Here is a 23,001-nt window from a genome sequence, read left to right as displayed (position 1 = left end):
GAGTCTCTTTCTGGTAGGAAGAGAGGTGGGTGTATTCATTTATTCTTCAAGTTACACCTTCGAGTGCATCCATCTCCACATTTGTCAGCATAGCTCACCAATTCGATGTGATTTCTTGAATGCTGATAGTTAGGCTTATTTGTTTTTGTATTCTCAGCTCCCAGAAGAATACCAGTTCTTAGCAAAGGCTCAGTGTCTGATTGCGGGATGAATAAATGAAAGAATGTGCTTCCCAATTTATGCAGCTGCTGAGAGACAGCTGGAAAGTGAGGGTGAAGGGGTGTCCCGTCTCCCTGTCATCCAGCTTGGTACCAACAGGAACCTGGCACATAAAGAAAAGGACAAAAAAGCAAAAATAAATCTATAAGCTCCAGAATGCATTTATCCAACAGACTACCTGACATATTCACACACACAATTCACAAGTACTTTGAACTTGTGTCCGAAACTGAACTCTCGGTCCAGCCACCAAGACCTTTTCCCGTCTCAGTCTTCCTTGTCTAGCACACCATCCCCCTACTAGGTTGAGGCAAAAACCTGGAAATCTTCCTGGTAAGAGACAAACCCTCGGTGGGTGGTCCTCAAGCAGCTTCTCCCTCTCCTGTGTGGCTATCGTCTGATACCAGAGTATTCCTCTTGCCAACAAGGCCATTCTCCTTGGAAAGCCCCCATTTTAACTTGACCAGTTGGCCAATTGTTTCTTGTCTCCTCCCAACTTCTCTTACAGAGACTGGAGGGGTGGGTAGGGAAGAGTGGAGACCCTCTCCTGGATCACCATTCCCACAGTGCCTCCAGGCAAGCTTGGCCAAGAGTGACAGTCCAGGGGCCACATACATGTTGCTGACTGTCTGCTGCTGAGTCCTCGCTATTAACCATGCTTTAGCTTATGTTTATAGCTTGTGGTGTTAGGCTCTCCTCTTGGGCGTAACACATTCCTGATTCCTTCTCATCACTCATTCATTTCACAAATATTTATGGAGCCCCCACTGTATGCTATATGCCCACTGTTGTGGGCGATTAGATTCATCAGTGAAGGGGCACCAGCATGGCTCAGTTGGTTGAGCGTCCGACTTCGGCTCAGGTCATGATCTCGCAATTCGTGAGTTCAAGCCCCGCATTGGGCTCTCTGCTGACAGCTCAGAGCCTGGAGCCTGCTTCCGATTCTGTGTCTCCCTCTGTCTCTGCCCCTCCCTGCTCACTCTCTCTCTCTCAAAAATAAATAAACATTAAAAAAAATTAAAGATTCATCAGTGAACGAAACAAAGATCCTTGCCCTGTGGAGTTGGGTATGTAGGTAGTAAACAGTAGACATAATAAATCATTTACTACCTTATATTTTAGAAAATAATAAATGCTATGGCAAAATTAGAAGGTAGAGCTGGATAAGAAAATAGGCAGTGTTAGAGGATGGTGTGAAATTTTTACTAGTGTGGAAAGGCCCCATAGAGAACAAAGACTTGAGGCAGTGAGAGAGCTAGCCATGTGGATATCGGGAGCGGGGCGGGAGGGACGGGGGTGGGGGGGGGGGGGGAAGCACATTCTAGGCAGAGGAAAAACCAATGTGAAGCCCTAAGACAAGGTAAGCCTGTGTGACTGAGGCCAAGCTGGCAGGTCAATGGGGCTGCGACAGCAAAGGCCAGAGCACAGAAGGCGAGTTCAGAGAGGTAATGAAAAGGGCTGGTCCTGTCAGGCCTTAGAGGCCACTTTATTTTATTTTATTTTTTGTAATTTTTTTTAAACTTTATTTTTTTGAAACAGAAACAGAGCATGAATGGGGGAGGGTCAGAGAGAGGGAGACACAGAATCCAAAACAGGCTCCAGGCTCTGAGCTGTCGGCACAGAGCCCGACGCGGGGCTCGAACTCACAGACCGTGAGATCATGACCTGAGCCGAAGTCGGACGCTCAACTGACTGAGCCACCCAGACGCCCCTCAGAGGCCACTTTAAAGCATTGGCTTTCCCTCTGCACAAAAGGGAGAAGACCATTGCAGTATTTTAAGCAGATACATAAAGCCATCCTTTGAAAGAATCCCTCTGCTGCTGTACTGATTACATACTATAAGAGGCACAGGGTCGGGCTTAGGGTGGGGACAAGAGCAGAAGCAGATGGCCAGCTAGGCGTTTTCCTTCAGCCAAGCAGACAAGGGTTGATGGTGACTTGGGTCAACGGGTGACACCGAAGTGGTGAGAAGCGATCAGAGCGTGTATGTATTTTCAAGGCAGAACCAATAGGATTTCCCATTAAATTGCATATGGGGCGTGAAAGAAAGAGAAAAGTCAAGATGATGCCAAGGTTTTGATTTGAGGAACTAGAAAGATGGATTTGCTATAAACTGAGATGTGGAAGGGGGACCGGTGAAGCAGGTTGGGGGTTTCAGGGGCCCAGTTTTTCTTTATTCTCTGTCTCTCAACCACCAGCAAGTCAGATTCCTCTTCCAAAGTGTCCCTCGAATCCCTCTGGCTCCCACCTACCTCCCCCACGAGCCCTAGGAAACCGACAGCCACCATCACGGCCCGCCTGGGCTGGAGGTGGCCTCCTGCTTCCTGTCCTGATCCTCTCTGATCCACGCTCCTGCCCCCAGTTCCTAAGCGGGTCAGTCTGATGCCCAAGCTGGATCGCATCACTAACCTGCTAACCGCCCTTTAGTGGTTTCTGTTGCACCGGGCTCCGTTCCCTGGGTCCCAAGCGCCTGCACCGTCTGATGCTCACCTCCTGTCCCACTCTCATCCCTTGCTGCAGACACAGTGGCCTTCTTTCAATTTCCCAAACACTCCACTCTTTGGCAGCCTCGTGCTCCTGCTCATCTTACCTCTCTGCCTGGATTGCTCTTCCTCTTTCTGCATGGTCCTGGCTGGCTCTTTCCTGTCCCGTCCCATCCTATCTCTGCTTCGTGTCCCCTTCGCTGAGAGACCCTCCTAAGCCACCCTAACAGAGGCACTCCCCACTCCCGTTTTTCGCTAGCACAGGCTATTTTATAGTACTTTCCACAACCAGTAAATAATGTATATTTATATATTTTATTTGCTGTCTTACTGCCTGTTCTCCCACCAAACTGCAGGCTCATTGAGGCCAGAAACATGTCTGTCTTCTTCATCTCTATGTCCATGGCATTTGACACAAGAAGTAGTTACAGATGTTCCATAGCCATGTGTGGGTATGGGAACAAATGAATCCTATTAAGTGTAATGCAATAGAAAGCTTAAATGCCATAAATAAAATTACCCTCGGAATAGCATCTATATTCTTTAAAATACGAGGCTCTGGGCCCCTCCTCTTCTCTCACCTGTTCATGCCCCACCCCCCACTCACCTACTTGTCATTCCTGGCCTCAGCCACTGTGCATGCAGGCTGTTTCCTCCATGTGGAGCCCTCTGATTCCTCGTTTCACGTAGCTTAGCTTGGCTTACACATGTCTTCCTCTGAAAGGTCTTCTCTGATTCCCCCATCGGGTGTACCCACAGATTATTTACTGAATGCCTAATGTTTCCATTATCCGCTCACTCTCCACCCACCTCAGTCTATAAGCAACTTGAATACAGCAATGGGCCCTAGGTCTCATTAGCTGTGACAGCTCAAGCAAAAACAGATGCTCAGAAACAGTCATTAGAAGAATGAATGAGTGGGCACCTGGTGTCTCAGTCAGTTAAGTGTCTGACTCTTGGTTTCAGCTCAGGTCATGATCTCACGGTTCTTGGGTTCCCCACATGGAACTCTGCACTGACAGCACAGAGCCTGCTTGGGATTTTCTCTCTCTCTCTCTCCCTCTCTCTCTCTCAAAAATAAAATAAATAAACTTTAAAAAAAGAACAACAAATGAGCAAATGAATGAATTAATGCCGATAATACACTTCTAGAGACAGGCTCTAGAAGTAAATAAATGGACTACCTTCCTCTGTAGACCTAACATTTGAATTTAACATCATAGTTTGCATGTTGACAATTAAGTTACAAAAGTCCTTTAAAATTAATAGTATTCCTAGGTTCAACGGTCTTCTTTAAACTTTCATAGAGTTTGTATCATCATTTTGCTTTCAAGACTCTTTAACCCAGCCCACACCAAATTATCACAGAAATCACTGATGTTTTCTTCTTTAAGTAAATATACCCACAGGAAAGAGGAAACATTTATGTAAGTTCAGAGAAATCAAGAAAATTGTCTAGGATCAGAGAGCTAGTTCATAGCTGGTATCCAAACCCAAGTCGGATTCCAGGCCAGTGCCCATTTGATGAAACTAGGATTTTTCAAACTTTTTGTTAACCCCAGCCCACAGTCAGAAATACATCTTACATTTCAACCCAGTAACAGCACATGCACACCCCCACACACTGATGAAACAAATGATATGAAAATATGAAATGATATTTCCCATTACTACCAATGGTAAATAAAAACAGAGCAGAGTTAACATTGCATACGATTCTATTGATATTTACACAGAAGATAAAAATCCAAAATTGAAAATAAACAAAAATTTAGACATGATTTTTCTTTAGTGAACAGATGTGCTTGCCTGTTTGTAAATTCATTCCAGTGGAATACCTGAAGACAAATGTAATAATTCCAGCTGCTGGACAAAGTGTATACCTGAGGATATACATCTAATACGTTGAACCTGGTTCTTTGCCTTTTTTAATCCAGTAAAAGTTGAAAACCCTAAAAATTCACCCAAATGTGTTGTTGTGATTGGTAATATAGTAATACTCTCTATGTAGAACTGGAAATTTATTAAAATCTCAATCTAAATAACAAACATAATACCTCTTAATCATTCTTCAGTATCAGAATGAAATGAAATTACTTATTCTCTTTTCTGTTCACAAAGGTTAATTCAATTATTGATTCAGAGTTACTGACTCAGATTCAGTGAAAAGCAAATGTATCTTTTATTCAATGTTTTCCCTGCAAGCTTCAGATTTTCCTCTACAAAGGAATGATTGGGACTTTGAGAGAAAAATGAAGTGTAACAGTATCTCTCATTTTATTTCATTCAAGCTGATTTTATAATGTTCCCTTCTAGGGGTGCCTGGGTGGCTCAGTCGGTCGAGTGGCCGACTTCGGCTCAGGTCATGATCTCACAGATCGTGAGTTCGAGCCCCGCGTTGGGCTCCGTGCTGACAGCTCGGAGCCTGGAGCCTGCTTCCGATTCTGTGCCTCCCTCTCTCTCTGCCCTAACCCACTTGCAATCTATCTCTGTCTCTCTCAAAAATAAATAAACATTAAAAAAATTTTTTTATAATGTTCCCTTCTATGTGTTGCAATAATGTCGGGAACATACAGCAGCTGGAATTATTACATTTTTAAGGAAAATTTAAAGACTGGAATGAACATCGTTTCAATGGAGTGCTGGTCGCTCTGATCATATGGGGATGTGGGCCTGAGGCGTTAACTAGACTACACCCCCACTTACCCACCCAAGTAAAACATGCCAGTTTTCATTTGGAGCACTGAATGAAGTTTCAACGCACTTCAAAGCTTGATGACAGGAACAAAGATTTAGAGGTTAGATGTGAAATTGGTATGTGTTTCAGACCAGGACAACTACAACCTTGAAAAATATTATATGCACTTCTACACAAAAAGCGTATTTGTCACTGGGACATCTTTGTCAATGGGTTATACAGAGCCTTCTCTCAGGATCCAACAGTTTATGAAAGTTACATTTCTCGTGTGGGCAGGCACTGGTATTGTCCACAAATTTTCCATAGGGATTCATTATTTCCAATATTAGCTAAGCCAACATTTGCTATCTTGCTGAGTACCGTGCCGTCTTGCAGATGCTCATTTTTTTGGTCATTTGACCACTCAGTGGGTAAGTAGGTAGGTATTCACCTCTGGAAGTGAAAAACAGGAGAGTAGCACATTGGCAAGTCAGGGGGGAAAAAAAAAAAGACCAACCCAGCTCTTTTAGCGTTGATCTCTCTAAACTTGCTAACTCAGACTTGATTCTGCAAATCCACTCAGTAGTAATTGCCAATGTCACCTTTGCCTTCAAAGTGGATTTCGTCACCCAGTACTGACTTGGCTTTTTTAGAACTCTGTAGAAATAAACATTAAGCTATAGAAAACTCATAGCGATGCAAACAATTCTTACATATAGACATGTACATAAGTTCTGTTCAGTGTAGTGTCAGTGGAACACCTGGAACAACAGGATCCATTTCCCAGATGGCTTTTCCATTCCCATGTCTGGTGCTTTGGTGTGGATGGCTGGAAGACTGAGCTGGTGCTGTTGACCAGCGAACCTACCTGTGGTCTCTTAGTGGCTTGGGATTCTCAGAGCATCAGAGCTGTGTAGCTGTGTCTCGGGAGAAATCATCTGGGGATCAAGTATTCCAAGGGACCAAAGCAGAAGCTACAAGTCTCATTTTGACCCAGCCTCAGAATTCACACATCATCACTTCCACCATATTTTATTGGTTACAAGAGAGTCAGCCAAGTGAGATCTCCCCTCAAGTGGTGGGGAATTCGACCCCGTTTCTTGACTGAAGGAATGTCCAATAATGACAGCCATCTTTTAAAACTGCCCTGTCTTTTGGAATCCTTGAATGTGTTTGACATGTTATAGTTTTCTTCCAAAATTGTTAATTAAGGATGCCCCCAAATCAGCCTAATATGCACTTTTACTATCCGAGTATCACGTCCAAAAGGACTTGCAAAATGAGATATTTTCTCAATTCAAGAAATCTAAATCTTATTTCTGACTTTATGTATCATGCTCTGCTTAATATTGTATCTTATGGCGACCAGAAATTCTATCATGTATAGTAAGTAGATGTGGTCAGCTCCAACATCTGAACAAAATATTTCTACAGGCTTTGCTCACTGGCATCTCACTTGGTTTCAATGAATCCATGAGGTTCAAGAAATTTAGGTGCCAAAGATTCAGGATGAATAAACCATGATTGCTAATCAGTTTTTAATAACTCTGATATTGTTTCTGCTCATATTTGTTGTCCAAGCTTGTAATTTCTTTGCAATGTTTCCAGATTAAATAAACATTGAATCAACATATTGTTCCAACTCAGAGATTATATTTAATCTAGTTGTAAGTAAAATTAAATGTAAACAACTTAAAAAATCTTCCATAAAAATTGTCTTGTCACTCGTATCTGATATAACCAAAAGTGTTGGCAACTTAGATCAGTGATGTTATCAAGTTAAATCACAAAACTTATAGCAGACTATAATTATGCTAAAACATAGCTTCTCTGTGCTCTGCAATAAGACAGATTTGATGAGATATTATGGTATACAGATCTTCCTCAATTTACAACAGGGTTACATCCTGATAAATCCATCTTAAGTTGAACATAGAGTACGTTTAAAATGCATTCAATACACCTAACCTCCCAAGCATCATATCTTAGCTTAATTTGCCTTAAGTGTGCTCAGGGGCGCCTGGGTGGCTCAGTCAGTTAAGCGTCCAACTTCAGCTCAGGTCATGATCTCACGGTTTGTGGGTTCGAGCCCCGCATCAGCTCGGAGCCTGGAGCCTGCTTCGGATTCTATGTCCGCACCCGCCCCCCCACCCCGCCCCGCCGCCCCTTCCCTGCTCACATTCTGTGTGTCTCCCTCTCAAAACTAAATAAACATTTAAAAAAACCTTTTCATGTGCTCAGAAATTTCCATTCGCATAAAGTTGGGCAAAATCATCTAATACAAAGCCTGTTTTATAATAAAGTGTTGGCTATTTCATAGAATTTATTGAATACTATGCTGAAAAACAGAATGCTTGGATGGGGGCAGAGTGATTATAAGTGTATGGAGGTGTTTAGCCTCATGATCTTGTGGCTGACCGGGAGCTGTCGGCTGCCACCACCCAACGTCAGGAGAGAAGATTGCTCAGCACATAGTTAGCCCGGAAAAAGATCAAATTCAAATTTGAAGCTCAGTTTCTACTCTTTGGCACCACCATAGTCCAAAAATTGGAAGCTGAACCCCGGTAAGTCAGCAGACTGTAAATTTCATTAAAAATTATGTGTCAAGTCTGTGGTTTTTGCTAAGCTTTGCTTATTTAATTAAATCACATTTAGGGGATTTTCATATTTAAGGTCCTGCCTCTACTTTTTCCTTTTTATAATGCTTAGTCAACATTTTTCTCAATGTTGTTGTGTTTACGCTTCCAGATCCAGCAGTTAAACTTGACATACCTCTATATTTTGCACATCATCTCTTTTCTTCTAATGAGGATAAAACAACCCAATATGAAAGCGATGTATACTAGTTCAATTAAAATGTTACAGTAGTTGCAAACTGGAAAAAAAAAAAAAAAAGTCGGATAATTTCCTTTCCAAAAACTACGCTGCTCATTCATAAATGAGACTCAGTTGAGTCTTGACACTTTGCTGACCCAGATAAAACATTGTAGGTTCCTCGCAACTAACTGCACATCCTATTAATATACAATTAAACTGTACAGTGGTAACATCCCGATATTATATGCATTAAATTGACCATATGTGGGAAAGTTTAATGAGATGCCCAAAGCCTGCTACATAATTTGCAGGGCTCAGTGCAAAATGAAAATGTGGCACCCTACCTGGCCATGGGTAAGTCAGTCCCCCCTTTCCAAGAGCCCACCACCTCAATCCAAGGGGACAGGTGACCCCTGATGGAGTGTGCCAGCAGTCATGGGGCAGGACCAGAAATGGGGAAGCCAAGTGACCCAGGGCGCCAAGTGGTGGTAGGGAGTAGGCGACAAAGAGCCTGTCTCAGGGAAGCAGAGAGACAATGGGAGGCAGGATCACGCCTGACCCCAGGCTCCAAGCTCTCAGGGCCTGCTCCATTGTCTCATCTGACTTCACGTTCATCACACAGATTCAAAGACAAAATTAAGAATTTCGAGATGGTGACCACAAGGCGCTAAATTTGAAGCATGGGATCCTTCTGAATGGGAGTCCCTGGTGGCACCACCATGAAGCTGGTCCTGGAGATGCCAGTGAGCAAAATGAGCAGGTAACCCAGTCCTGGCCAGCACCCCGCGCCACACGGCCAGTCCTCGCCTGGCTGCGGGGTGTGCTGCAGGATGCCGAGCATCTGACGTACTCTCGTAATCTATTTTTTTATGTTTCTTTCTTTCCGGTCATGACCCATGTGTCATGTCTGAGTGCTCCTCTCTTCCGAGGCCTGTCCTCCCGAGGTGGAAGTGTCAGGGAGATAGCCAATATGGCAGCAGGAATGTGCCAGCAATCAGATGGCCCTGGCCATCCCCTCTAACATTCCATACCTTCGGTACCTCCCTTCATCTCTCTGGGCCTCTGCCTCCTTGCTATGCAATTTCTCATGTTATACTATTGGCTTCCTGCTTATTAATTATTAATGAGAGGGTGAGACTAGGTGACCTCTAACATTCCCTCCAGGTCTGTTTCTGGAAGAAAGAGACAACACAAATCGGTGTTTGGCAAAAGGCGTTTGGCCTCTTGACTGTTTTGTCTTCATTTTTATTGGACTTGTTATAATCAATATACTCTGATTCATCAAAGCCACATTTGAACTGTTTGGTGAGATGTCGTTGCTGCATAAAAGCCAAAAGAAAGGAGATGTGAGTAATGTGGACGTGTGTAGGCACAGAAGGCCCTCGTTTCCTTAAGGCCTGGCAGCAGATGGGTTAATTCCATGACCCCAGATTTTAGAATGCCAATAATTAGTACCTGAGACAAGCTCTTTTATCTAAGATGCTCAAAGGGCTTTGAGGTCATTAACCCATTAATTCACCTGCCTCAAGCCATCAGGAGCTCAGGAAGAATCTTCTTAGAAGACAAGCATGCTGGAAATGGAAACATCACCACAGTGAGGAGTGGCCATGAGTAACTAGCTGGGGGGAGGGGGGGGGAGGGGAAGGGTCACCAGAACAGTTCTCTTGGAAGAATTAAATGGGAAATCCTCTGCTGTCCTACAGACAGCAATGTAACTACTCGTGAGGCCCTCTGAGTGAATTCTCATGGATGTCCCATTTCATCATCTGGAAAAATCTCTTTACCCTTAAAGTAAACTTTAGATTAGCTTTTACAGTTTCTGACAAACCACAATTATGCCTAAAGCAAGTAAAGGAGAGGACTCTCCTCCCTGGAATATTCTTCTCTCAAAGGGGGGAAAATGGCTTGTTAAAGTTGAAGAGTCTCTAAAGATAGAGCACCACTTCAGAATGAATTTGTCTGGGGTTTGTTAAGGTCCTGACTTGTTTGCTGGTAGTTTCCATTAAAAAGCTTCTGCTGGAAAACCACACTGCTAAGACCTGCCTTCACAAGGTCAGGAATTCTATCATTAGACTCTCCCAGCTGAACAATCCACCCATCACCTAGGATGGCCAGGTGCTATGGGGGCATAAAATGTGGAGACTGACCCCCCTCCAAGAAGCTATAAATCTAATCAAGGGGGTGAGGCCAATACAAAGAAAATAAATTAATACATTTATTATTTATTACTATTTTGAATTCACTGATTATTTTATTTATTGAAAATCGATTGATGCAAATAAAATGGACAGAAAATATGGTTTCCACTAATTGTGAAGAGCACAGACCCAACCCCAGCATGCCTTGGAGTTCATGGTAGGAGGTGAGTGGTGAGGGCTCCAGGGATTAAGGGAGTCAGGGAAGCTCACAGAGGAAATAAGAGAGAAATCTTAGAGGTAGGGAAAGTATTTGGTTAGGGAACAGGATCAGCGGAAATAAAGCAAAAGGCAATTCAGGTCATGGACAACATCTAAGAGAAGGCAATCAGACCGGAGTTTGTTTCTTTATGCACAGTGGGAAAACCAACCTGGATAAACCATAGGGCCAGGAGACCTGAAAGAAATACAGTTGGATGAGAAAGATAGGGCCAGATCGCAGAGTGACTGGAAACCAAACTAACAAGTACTGACTTGGGGTCTTTGGAAGTCCTCTATCAAAATGCAAATACCCAGCGAAAGAACCAAGGAGTAAACTGGGGGGTGTAGAGGTGCGGTCAGTATAGGCTGGACACTACTAATGTGTTCCATTATACACTGTCACAGGAGAAAAGGGATTTGTTACACCAATATTGGCTGGTAAATTCAACTGTGAGTTCCATCTTTGGCCTTGGGATGCCCTGATGGAATGAAACCCAGAACAGGTGTCTTCTGATAGGAATGAGGAGAGGAAGGACAACGGGAAATTGTACCAAAGGCTTCGGCATTACCAGGAAGAGCTGGTCAAGGTAGGGGCCCACACTTGTTGGACAGCCAAAGCCTGAGGAAAGACTTCCACTGGATAGGGAAGAGTCGTAGAGAAGACAGATTTCCCCTAATTCACAATTTTGCCAACCGCTGGCCCTTTTAATGCACATAACCCTTCTTTAGGGCCCAGTAAAACTCTTATTCATTAAATGGATACTGTTTTGGATCTCACAACCAAAATCAAGATGTGGGGAAGAATCCAGATGGCTCTTTAGGGAGGAGGTCAGACGGAGAGTGAAGTGTCCTCACGTAAGGCCAACTGAAGGCCTCTTGCGGCTTCCTAAACACAGTGGAGTATATGGGGAGGAAGCCGTCTTTTCCTAAAGTCACCTTCAGGACCCCCTAAGGCCAAGGTGCCTCAAGTTAGCAATAGCATAGAAAATAATTGTTCTCGGGGCGCCTGGGTGGCTCAGTCGGTTGAGCGGCCGACTTCGGCTCAGGTCATGATCTCGCGGTCCGTGAGTTCGAGCCCCGCGTCGGGCTCTGTGCTGACAGCTCAGAGCCTGGAGCCTGTTTCAGATTCTGTGTCTCCCTCTCTCTGACCCTCCCCCGTTCATGCTCGGTCTCTCTCTGTCTCAAAAACAAATAAACGTTAAAAAAAAAAATTAAAAAAAAAAAAAGAAAATAATTGTTCTCACCAAAGAAAGCTCTGGAGAAAAGTTGCCGTGAAACTGGAATAGGTGTGTCCTTCCGGTTCTTTTTATAGGCACTGCAGGAACCTGAGTGAGGGCCTTCCGCCCATTTGGGAAGAGATTAAAGAAGCTGCGATTGTCTCCTTCTTACTCATTGGCAGTTACAACCTCGCAGCCACTACCAGCTTCCAGCGTGGACACAGAGAAGGTAAGTGGGAATGAAGGGGCCATGTCCTTAGCCATAAGCCAGGATTGCTCCAGCCACCTGGCTTGGGAATAACTGAAGGGGAATAGAGCTAGAAGTATCCAACTGCAAAGTACTTTTTTCCTAAAGAATGTGTGGAGTTTTTTTTCCTGGGCAGCCTCAGTGACGACATAGATGTTGGTGCTCAATGGTCCCAAAAGGTAGTTGAAGCAGGGACCATTTTGCATAATTCTTTGATGAACGAACAGTAGGTATTTAGCAATAACATGTTCTGTTGGATTGACTTACGTTAAAAGAGGGAACGGCCATTAGAATTACTAGGAAAAATGATCTGCCTGTCTCCCTCAAGCAGTGCATCAGTGTCTCGAATGATCCGATGATCCATTAACGTTGACAGCGCTCGTTCTGGAGTCCGACCTAACTGGAATCTCATCAGCCATGCAACCTTTGTCACATACCCTATTTTGTGAAAATGATCCTGCCTCAGGTTTCAAAAAGGCTTGGTGGAAACTGACGTGAAAATGGATGAAGCATCGGGAAGTAGACACTGTTTTGCTTTTCCCAGCAGAATGGAGCCAGGCGAGATTTCAGGGTGTGATAGTTTGGGGACGTTTTATCCAGTATGTCCAGGTGTCTTCTTTTGGGAATGAGAGACATTATAGTGCCCAAATAGGACTACCCGACAGGCGCTCTTATGGGTGGATGTAGTCAGAAATTTGTCTCATCTTTCTTCTGCAGGGAAACAGAAGTCCATTCTCGTGAGGTCCACCTACAAGTCACCATGTATGAGGACTGCGTCAAGTCCACTGAGGACTATTATTTCCTCTGTGACAATGAGGGGCCATGGAGCATTGTTCTAGAGTCCCTGGCAATAATTGGCATAGTAGTTACGATTATCCTACTCTTGGCATTTCTCTTCCTCATGCGAAGGGTTCAAGACTGCAGCCAGTGGAATGTCCTTCCCACTCAGTTCCTCTTCCTCCTGGGTGTGTTGGGACTCTTTAGCCTCACGTTTGCCTTCATCACTCAGTTCAATCAGCAAACTGCCCCTGTACGCTACTTTCTCTTTGGGGTTCTCTTTGCTCTCTGTTTCTCATGCCTCTTGGCTCATGCCTCCAACCTGGTGAAGCTGGTCCGGGGCAGAGTCTCCTTCTCTTGGACAACAATTCTGTGCATTGCTATTGGTGTCAGCTTGCTGCAGATAATCATTGCCACTGAGTATGTGACTCTCATGATGACCAGGGGTATGATGTTCATGCATATGACACCCTGTCAGCTCAACGTGGACTTTGTTGTGCTCCTGGTCTATGTCCTCTTCCTGATGGCCCTCACATTCTTCGTCTCCAAAGCCACTTTCTGTGGCCCATGTGAGAACTGGAAGCAACATGGAAGGCTCATCTTCGTCACTGTGCTCATCTCCATCATTATCTGGGTAGTGTGGATCTCCATGCTCCTGAGAGGCAACCCACAGTTCCAGCGGCAGCCCCAGTGGGATGACCCTGTCATCTGTATTGCCCTGGTCACCAATGCATGGGTCTTCCTGCTCCTGTACATCATACCCGAGCTCTGCATTCTCTACAGATCGAGCAAGCAGACTTGCCCTTTACCAGGGAATGCCTGCCCAGCCCCAGCCTACCAATGCAGCTTCAGAGTGGAGAACCAGGAACTCTCACGAGGTACTTTCCCAGGGGATTCAGGGAGTAGGGAGGCTTTCTTGTGGGAAAAACAGGAGAGATATTGAGAAATAGGATGAACCAAGAGGGAACAATTTAGATGGGCGACTTACTATTTCCAAAAAGGAGGTAAAGATACCCGGAATCAAGATTAGACTTTTACGAAAATTCAGTTCTTCCAAAATACAGAGATTTATGGGGGAGAGGCCAAGACAGAAACGAATCAAAGGCCCTAAATAAAGAGGGTGTGGCTGAGTGCTCACGCTGGGTAAAGAAAGGCACCCACTATAAAGTGAGTTAACTAGCACCAAATTAGGCTTGGACCATGCAGTTGCATGGCATACGATGCTAAGTCCAGATGTTTGGGCCATCGGATGCAAAAGTCAATCCAGGTAACATGTGATGGACATTTTTTAAAATTTAAGTCTTGAAGCTAATTTGCCCAAACATCATAATAAACTGATTCATAGGACTCATCACTTCATTAACGTCACAAATCCCAATAACTTCTAAATCTCTACTTTTCAAACCATTCCCTGCTTGAAAGCCTTCAAAGTTTGCAAAAAGTGACCGGAAGAGCCATCGAATCAGAATTCTAATAAAGGCTCAGATATGTAATCATTAACAGAAATAAAGCAACTTGCTTATGTGACATTTTCAAAAAATTTCTGGTCAGATTTTGTTTTTATCTTTATGTAAGACCAAGCCACCTGTCTATACTTGGTTAATGAATAAAATAGATTAACCATGACAACAAAAATGCTTGGACCCTAACAACCTGGGAGATAGTGGCTAATTTTGGTTGTCTAGAAATATGTCAAACCCCATTCATTCCCTTCTGAAACATCTGGCCTATTATTCATAACCCAATATCATAGTTTTACATCAATTTTTGTGTCTTAATAGGCATCTGATTCCTCACAATTTATTTCTAATGTGCAAAATGATGTTATTTTAAATGTTGTATATCACACATAATGTTCACCAGGCTCAAAAAAATTAATAGAAGCCTTCCCTTTAAATGCATACACTTTTTTGAGCTGCCATCTATGGCCAATTACACATTCAAATTAAATCCTGTTCAGAGAGATGCAGCCATTCATTCTTTTCAGTTCAGTTGACCGAGAGTCGGAAATTGATGCTATACATCCTTCCTTTAACAGTTTTTCCTTGCTTGTTGATGGTGCGTCATCAGATCACTAAGGTTTATGGCAGAATTGCAGAGTCAATCCCTGAAACTACGTCTTGTAGTTCTCGCCAGAAGATTAGATAAAATTTCTTGTGTTGTTTTATTGTCGTTGTATATTTCCAAGAAACAAAAGCCGAGAGAAAGAGAGAGAGGGGTTCTTAGAATTGTATAATACCCCAAACATACTGGGAGTTGTAATGATCAAGAGTCCATACCCCAAAACACAAGTGTTTTAAGTGTTCTAAGGAGGGTTTGGTGAAAGACCAAGGGCTTGGTACTATCCTTGTTACTCGAGCATGGTTAGAAAATCCATTTCTGAGCAGGAAATGCCTGCCAGTGACAGTCACTGTCAAAGCAGTTTGGTGTTTTGTTTGTTTTTATTTTAGACAGAGAGCATGAGTGGGAGAGAGGGGCAAAGGGAAAGAGGGAGAGAGAGAGAGAGAGAGAGAGAGAGAGAGAGAGAGAGTCTTAAGCAGGCTCCACGCTCAGCTCAGAGCCCAACACAGGGCTTGATCCCACGACCCCGGGATCATGACCTGAGTCGAAATCAAGAATCAGACACTCAACCAACTGAGCCACTCAGGTGTCCCCAGTTTGATGTTTTGTTAAAAATAATAATAATAAATCAGTAGTGTAGTAAAGGACATACAGATTGCTCTCCACATTGGTCAGAATAACCAGAAACTTAAACTGGGATAACAGAATCAGAATCTAGGTCACCTGGGAAAAATTACAAATATCAAAACTTAGAAGAATAATTAAAACTCAGTACAAAATAGAGGATTCCACCAAGCTCAGGAAAACATACCAGTAGACACAAAATAGATAAGAGCCAGACTAGAACAGTACGATAACAAGAACTTGAGAAACCCTACGTATGTATTATAGGTCACAAGCTAGCAATAGGCAAGCAGCTTACCACTGCCTTTGTTTTCCTTTGCTCAAGAAACACAGTGCTATATAAATAGACGTGTGGTCAGCAAGAACAATCAGGCTGTTGTGCTGGGCGTCAGTCAGCCAGTCGCCAACAAGAATACCCATTCCAGTTCTGGGATCCACCAATGAGAAGTGTGAGGGACTTGGGGAGGCTGAGGGAAAACCACAAAGATAGTTAAAGGGTTATAACATCAGACCCATGTGGAAAGGTTAAGACAATGGAATAGACAGTAGTTCTTAAGGTGCCTTCCTCATAGACCATGCCAGTTCTCTCTCTAAATTCTGTACACCAAAACATGACATTTTGTGTGAGTCCATGAGGCATGCGTTTGTCATGAGACTCTTCTGATTAATACTGCCTGTAGCTGTGACTCCAGTCACATAATTATTTGATTGACCACTGGGTTGTGAGATGAGAATTATTCATCTGAAAGAAGAGAAAGACAAGAGGAGATTAGCAGGGAATTTCACAAGTATGAAGACCTCTCTCCAAGAGGCTGTTGTCCTGTTTTCTGTCTCCAACTAAAGACAATCTGTAGAAGTGAACTCAAACCAAAGCACAAAGGATTTAGATTAACTGTGAAAATAAGAGTTAGTAAACACTGAAATAGATCAGCAAAGGGGATTAAGGACTCTATTTCCCTGGGATTCTTTCAAAAGAAGATTAAGCTTTATCTCTCTGAAGTGGCTTATGAACTTAATTCCGAGATCTAAAAACATCCGGGTGGAGAATAAAAATGCACTCAGGCATGTTACCACAGGACACCAAACAAATGGTTATAAATACTCTTTGCCCTCTATTATAAATGCATTCCTAGAAAGCTGTATATTGATTATATTTTTTAAACCAGTTGTCCTTTTAACTGAGATTTTTTTTTTTTTAACGTTTATTCATTATTGAGAGACAGAGGGAGACAGAGCATGAGTATGGGAGGGGCAGAGAGAGGGGGAGACACAAAATCCCAAGCAGGCTCCAGGCCGAGCTGTCAGCACAGAGCTCGATGTGGAGCTTGAACTCACAAACCACGAGATCATGACCTGAGCCAAAGTCAGACACTTAACCAACTGAGCCACCCAGGCGCCCCCTTATAACTGAGAATTTTAAATGCAATATAATTTGTGGAGATCTTAAATATAGAATATCAGTCATCAAAATTTTTTTGTGAAGGGAAAGCTCCTGTTCTAATTATTGCTTATTTCATCTGCCCTAGTTTACTTAAGGTATTGTTATATCAAGTTTGCTATAAGCAAGGCCCATGTATATGTGTGTGTGTTATATATATATATATATATATATATATACATATATATATATATTTTAACATTTATTTACTTTGAGAGAGAGAGAGGGCGCACGCATGCACACGAGCATGAGCAGGGGAGAGGCAGAGAGAGGGAGAGAGAGAATCCCAAGCAGGCTCCACACTGTCAGCACAGAGCCTGACTCAGGACTCCATCTCACAAACCAAACTGCGAAATTATGACCTGAGCCAAAATCAAGAGTCAGACGCCTAACCAGCTGAGCCACCCAGGCACCCCAAGACCCATGTATATTTTAAAATATCACATTATTGTGGGCATTTTTTTCTGCTCGTTGTTTGAAGGTGTACCAACCTAGCATGATTCTTTTTGAAGGCTTTAAGATAAAAACAATGAGTCTATGCAGTGTAAAAGTGGTTCAATGACTGTAAAATGATGTGAACCAAGAGAATGTTACCGCAAACGTAAGCCCATTCATTGGGCAGTTTGCCTTATAGTAAATACGAGCTTTTGCTGGACGGCCCTTTTTTTTTTTTTTTAATTTTTTTTAATGTTTTTATTTATTTTTGAGACAGAGAAAGACAGAGCATGAGCGGGGAAGGGGCAGAGAGAGAGGGAGACACAGAATCTGAAGCAGGCTCCAGGCTCTGAGCTGTCAGCACAGAGCCCGTCACGGGGCTCAAACTCACAGACTGTGAGATCGTGACCCAAGCTGAAGTCGGACGCTCAACCGACTGAGCCACCCAGGCGCCCCTGGACAGCCCTTTTTGACAATTCTCAGCATGTTTTTCTTCAAGGCACCCCCCTTCCTAGGAGAAACCCAATTTCAGTGGTCCCAAGTGGTGTAGTTTTTGTTTGCTCTTTCTCAGGAACAACTCTCAGAACTGCTGTTTTATCACCTTCAAGAGCTACAGGTTACAGAGAGAATCGTGGTGTAAATTAGGGAAGAAGACAGTGAGTCTGGGCAGGATTTGTCTGCTCTGAGGATGGATAAGGCACAGGTTTGACATTCCTAAAGACCCAGAAAGCGTGAGATAATTGTGCAGCATGGGGCAGCAGAAAGAATGCAGAATCTGGATGCCCTGGCTTGAGGCTCAGCTCTGCTTCCTGCCAACTTTGAGACAAAACCAAGCTCCTCAAAGTCTAGAAGCTCAGGCTCCTTGCCTAAATGATGGCTATAATGTCTCTGCCTCCTCCCTGTATAAACATAAGGTCTTCCTTACTCAACTCAGATTTCACAGCATGAAGTGGCTGCAGGATGAACAGAAAGAGGAAAACACTTTGGTGTTTTCCTTTGGTAAATCCATGAACAGCAACCAGTCCTGGAGAATTCTGGAGAATGAAGCTTCTCTGGTGTCTAGTCTAGTCTGATGAGAATGTTGGGTGAATGTCGGTCCCTAAGGAGCTGAGTGTGAAGGAGTCTCGTTATACCTCAAGGAACAAAGTTAAACCGAGAATTCAGTTCGTTCTGCCATGAAGGAAAAAATAGCATTTCATATTTCACAGGGTCCGACCCTCTAGAAAAAAATGACAATGGGAAGACAATGTCAGAGCATCACGTATGACCACACCACCAGCACCACCGTGGGTAATAATATGCAGAGTGCAGCAATATGGTGTTTTCGATGATCATGCCCTATTCCAAGGGCCGTACACATATTGAATGACTTAATCCTCAAGACAATCCTATGAAGGACATTTGCTACTGTGATCATCATGATCTCCCTCTTATTCGCATCAGGAAACAAAGGCAACCAAAGGTTAAGAAACTTGGCCCCAGGTCACACAGCTAGTGAGAGAGCCCCTAAGTGTGAACCCTGGGGCATGGCCATGTCTGTGACCATCAAACAACAGATACATATCGTGCAAGGGCTTGACCTCGGAGACAGACAGACACAGCTCAAAAGTCTTGTTGAGGGGACCGACATTAAACACATAACCGCACATGGGATTATTCTATGTCCTGAACACACGTACGCCATCCATAGCCAACCTTCCTCATAAGCTTTAAAGCACTCTTTTTTTAAGTCATAGATTCAGGGGAAAAAGAAAAAAAAATCAGCCTCGACTGAGAATTCCTTTCTAAAAGGCCAAGAACCTCTTTGCAAGCCCTTGAGTCTCCTCATAGTCCTCATGTGCTGTTTCCACGTGAATCTCTGACACTAACCCAGCCCTTCCCTCCTTTGGCTTTCAGCCCGAGACAGTGATGGAGCTGAGGAGGATGTAGCATTAACTTCATATGGTACCCCCATTCAGCTGCAGGTAAATGTGCTCGTCTACAATCACCAAGGAGGGATACAGCAAGCCCACCTTCCACAGGAGAGCTGTCAGGCTTCATTTCCAATGTCTTTACTGACCTGAGAGAGGAGAGGCAGGGCAGGCTCGTCCCTCCAAGTCTGTGCAGCTTGAGTCATCCAGATATAATGCCTTTGTCTCTGCCCGAGCCCCTCCAAATCCCCATGGCCCCTCCATTAACGATGTACTCCAATATAGGTGAATGTCGCTGGAAAGAAAAGGCAGCTTGAAGGGTTCGTGTGAGGGTGAAGAGGAGCAAGCTCGCTGCTTTTTGCCTTGGGGGCAACAGGGACTTGTGAATATGGATGAGGTCACATCTGCTTTTAGTATCTATCAGTTGTCTAGATGATCCCCTGAGCCCCGCTGGCTGCCTCTCTGAGTCACTGTCTAGCTCCTGCAGCTCAGGCTGCCCCCAAGAACTGGGTTAGGGCTGTCACCACCATCACCAGATGGGTGTAACCGATTTTAATTCTTTCAGACAAAAGCAGAGGGAGCGCTACTGAGTAGAAGGGGAGGCAACTTGCGTTTGTGTCATGATGGCTTGAGGGCACACAGACGCAGGCAGCCAAAAATACCACACTGGGACACGGTTCTTGTATTTTGATCCCCGTAACTGAAATCTGAGGGTGAAAGTCATGCTCAGATTGTTTGTTTGATGAACTGTACACGGCAACTCTAACTAATCCTACTCCTTCTGGTCTGTTATCTGAGACTTTGCCTTTTCCTGGAATGGCACACAGCCCAGGATGCAGAGAGATCGTTTGCCGTCATTAACCCTCTGGAGGGCATTTACATGATGAGAAGATCTTTATTATACCTTCTCCAAGAATTTCTTGGATTACTTCGATGTCCAGTGATCAGCTCTTCAAGAATCTTGCAAAAAGATTCTTGTTACTGGCTAAGAAGGAAGATGGTAAAACAAAGTTCTGATGTGGGTAGCTTCAATATTTTTTTTCTTTATCAACAAAGGACTGAATGAAGCTGAAATGGTATTTCAAACGTAGCTCTGGAGAGTATCATCCCTTGTGTTGGCTCAGAAAGTTGACAATGCCATTTCTTCTTTTCCAGACTGTTGATCCCGCACAAGAGTGTTTCATCCCACTGCCTAAACCAAGCTCCCAGGAAGATGCAGAAATACAAAGTCCATAGGAAACACGTGCAGTGAAAACTCAGAAGATCATCCCAATGGAGCCCTGATGGGTTGCTGGGTAGTCCTGCGTCACACTATCAACAGAGTATGGGCTCATCCTTCCTCCCCTGCTTCCTAGCCCATTCCATCCATCTGGAACCCATCATCAGAAGACCACACTCTCAAGCAAAATTACAATCTTGCTGGCCACCCTACCTTGATTATGTGTCTCTTTCTTCCTTCGTGCAGCTGAAAGATTCCCTTCCTTAGCAATGCAAAAACAAATTGGCACCTCTTACTAATGGGGCCCAAAGACCTTGGTCTGAAAAAAATAGGGCCATATTCATGTGACAAAATATAGAGGTCCAGGGATGCCTGGGTGGCTCAGTTGGTTAAGCGTCTGACTCTTGATTTCAGCTCAGGTCACGATCTCATGTTCGTGAGATGAACCCTTGCATCAGGCTCTGCACTGACAGCCAGGGGCCTGCTTAGGATTCTCTCTCTCCCTGTCTCTCTCTCTCTCTCTTTCTCCCTCTCTTGAGAAAGAGAGAGAGAGAGAGAGAGAGAAGGAGAGAGAGGTCAGTAGCAACTTACTACTAGATTGATCCTCTAGTCATGTTTTATAAAGGGACCCTAAATGAGTAACCCAGAATTTGCAACAAAAATTATAGCAAAATCCTCGGGATCACCACAATTGGGCATACTAAATAACACAGACATTTCATGGGCTTGCAAGCTGGCAGCAAACTGGCAGCTTTCTCCCATGGTTTTAGCACCCCATGACAGCGAGTATGGTGGCAGATGTGGCTGAGGTCAGTGACCTGCTTTGATGAACGACTAAGAGCAAATGAAGAACCACCCTAGTTGATGCTTATAAAGGATTTTAGGTGGTGCATATAAAAAGCAGTCTGCCTGTCTTGATGTTTCTAATGGACTGATGCCTCTGCCTTAATTACTTTGACTACATTCCTCCTACAGCTCCACATCCTTCCTGATGGATTCTTCTATTCTTAACACCCATTTGTTGTACATAACAGGTATAACAGGACCAGAGGTGTGCCACCAGAAAACAGAACCTTAGAGAAAAAGAAAGACTTGCCCAAAGTCACACAGTAGTTAGTGGTGGGCCAGGTCTTTCGACTCACAGGCCACCCCTCTTCCCATTCTATACGGCTTCTCCATGCCTGTATTTCTGTATTAACAAGTAAGCGTGGACCCCCTGAGAACCAAATGTGATATCTCAGACCAGTGAGTGTTGAGGGCCTCCTATGTGAAAGCAATTTGAAGGATAGCTAAGACTCCATACATGAAAAAGAGCCTTTTTAGTAAGCAACATACAGCGTGAACTGCTCAAGATCACCAAGTATTTCTTTTCTTTTTTTTTTTTTTAATTTTTTTTTTTAACGTTTATTTATTTTTGAGACAGAGAGAGACAGAGCATGAACGGGGGAGGGTCACAGAGAGAGGGAGACACAGAATCCGAAACAGGCTCCAGGCTTTGAGCTGTCAGCACAGAGACCGACGCGGGGCTCGAACCCATGGACCGTGAGATCATGACCTGAGCCGAAGTCGGATGCTTAACCGACCGAGCCACCCAGGTACCCCTCACCAAGTATTTCTTAAGCACCTGCAAGAACAGGAGCTGTTCTTGGATTGAGCCCTAAGCAGATAAGGCAGACAATGCTGCTTTGGCGGAGTTTATGGTTTTTGTAGGGGAGATAACACAACGCAGAGAATTTCAGGATCACAGCTCCCTCCTTTTACAGACAAGGAAAAGGACTTGGCCAGAATAACATGGCTTGCCCGCGGCAGAATTGACTAGAATCCAGGTTCCCCAGCTACGGTTCAAGGGCTTGCTCACCCTCTACACAATGTTCCAACATGTCATATATTTTTCTGCTGCCCTCAGATAGCTGGTCCTTTTTGAAATCTGTGCCCTGAGCAGTGTTCTCAGAACAAACAAGTATGTAGGTAAATGACCAAAGAGTGTCGCCCTCTGCTTTTATCGGTAATAAAAAATTGAGGGAAACTGTTTAAACGTGAAGACTCAGACCTATTGATTAGATGCTATTTAACAAACCACGTAAAGAACCCAACTCGAGGGATAAACAAGCCACAACCTTACATCTGCTCTGGAAGAAAATCATCATCACTGATCCTCCTAGTTTTTATCCTCAAAATGATGACAGTGGCATCTTCAACATAATTCTGTTCTGTTGAGTTGGCCAACCCATTTTAATAATAAGCCCATTCAAACCGTATGTGGTGGCTAATATTGTTTCCCCAAATGTCTTTCTTAAAATTAGTAAAAGTAAAATCGAACATCTTTGTACCAAATTATGGACTACATGTTAGTTAGATTTGGGGGGTGGGGGTTCTAAGGTGGCAAGTGCCTCATTCAGGCTATTTCAGGAATGACGTTGGATTGTGAGGTTACATATGGCAGCAGGGAGACAAAACTCTCTGAGAGCAGACATAGCCAC

The 23,001-nt window shown here is 43.9% G+C and overlaps 1 protein-coding gene across 1 annotated transcript; it reads left to right on the top strand.

The window, feature by feature from the left end:
* Positions 1–12,730: 12,730 nt before the first annotated feature.
* On the top strand, positions 12,731–20,723 carry GPRC5D (G protein-coupled receptor class C group 5 member D). The gene is made up of 3 exons (XM_042948431.1): positions 12,731–13,712; positions 19,289–19,356; positions 20,458–20,723. The coding sequence occupies exons 1-3, from the start codon at positions 12,731–12,733 to the stop codon at positions 20,536–20,538; spliced, it is 1,131 nt and encodes a 376-aa protein (XP_042804365.1). The 3' UTR covers positions 20,539–20,723.
* The last annotated feature ends 2,278 nt before the right edge of the window (positions 20,724–23,001 follow it).

This window comes from Panthera leo, chromosome B4 (genome assembly GCF_018350215.1).
Source record: "Panthera leo isolate Ple1 chromosome B4, P.leo_Ple1_pat1.1, whole genome shotgun sequence".
Taxonomy (NCBI): Eukaryota; Metazoa; Chordata; class Mammalia; order Carnivora; family Felidae; genus Panthera; species Panthera leo.
Note: the sequence above shows the minus strand (reverse complement) of the source record. Positions and strands in the feature narration are given on the sequence as shown.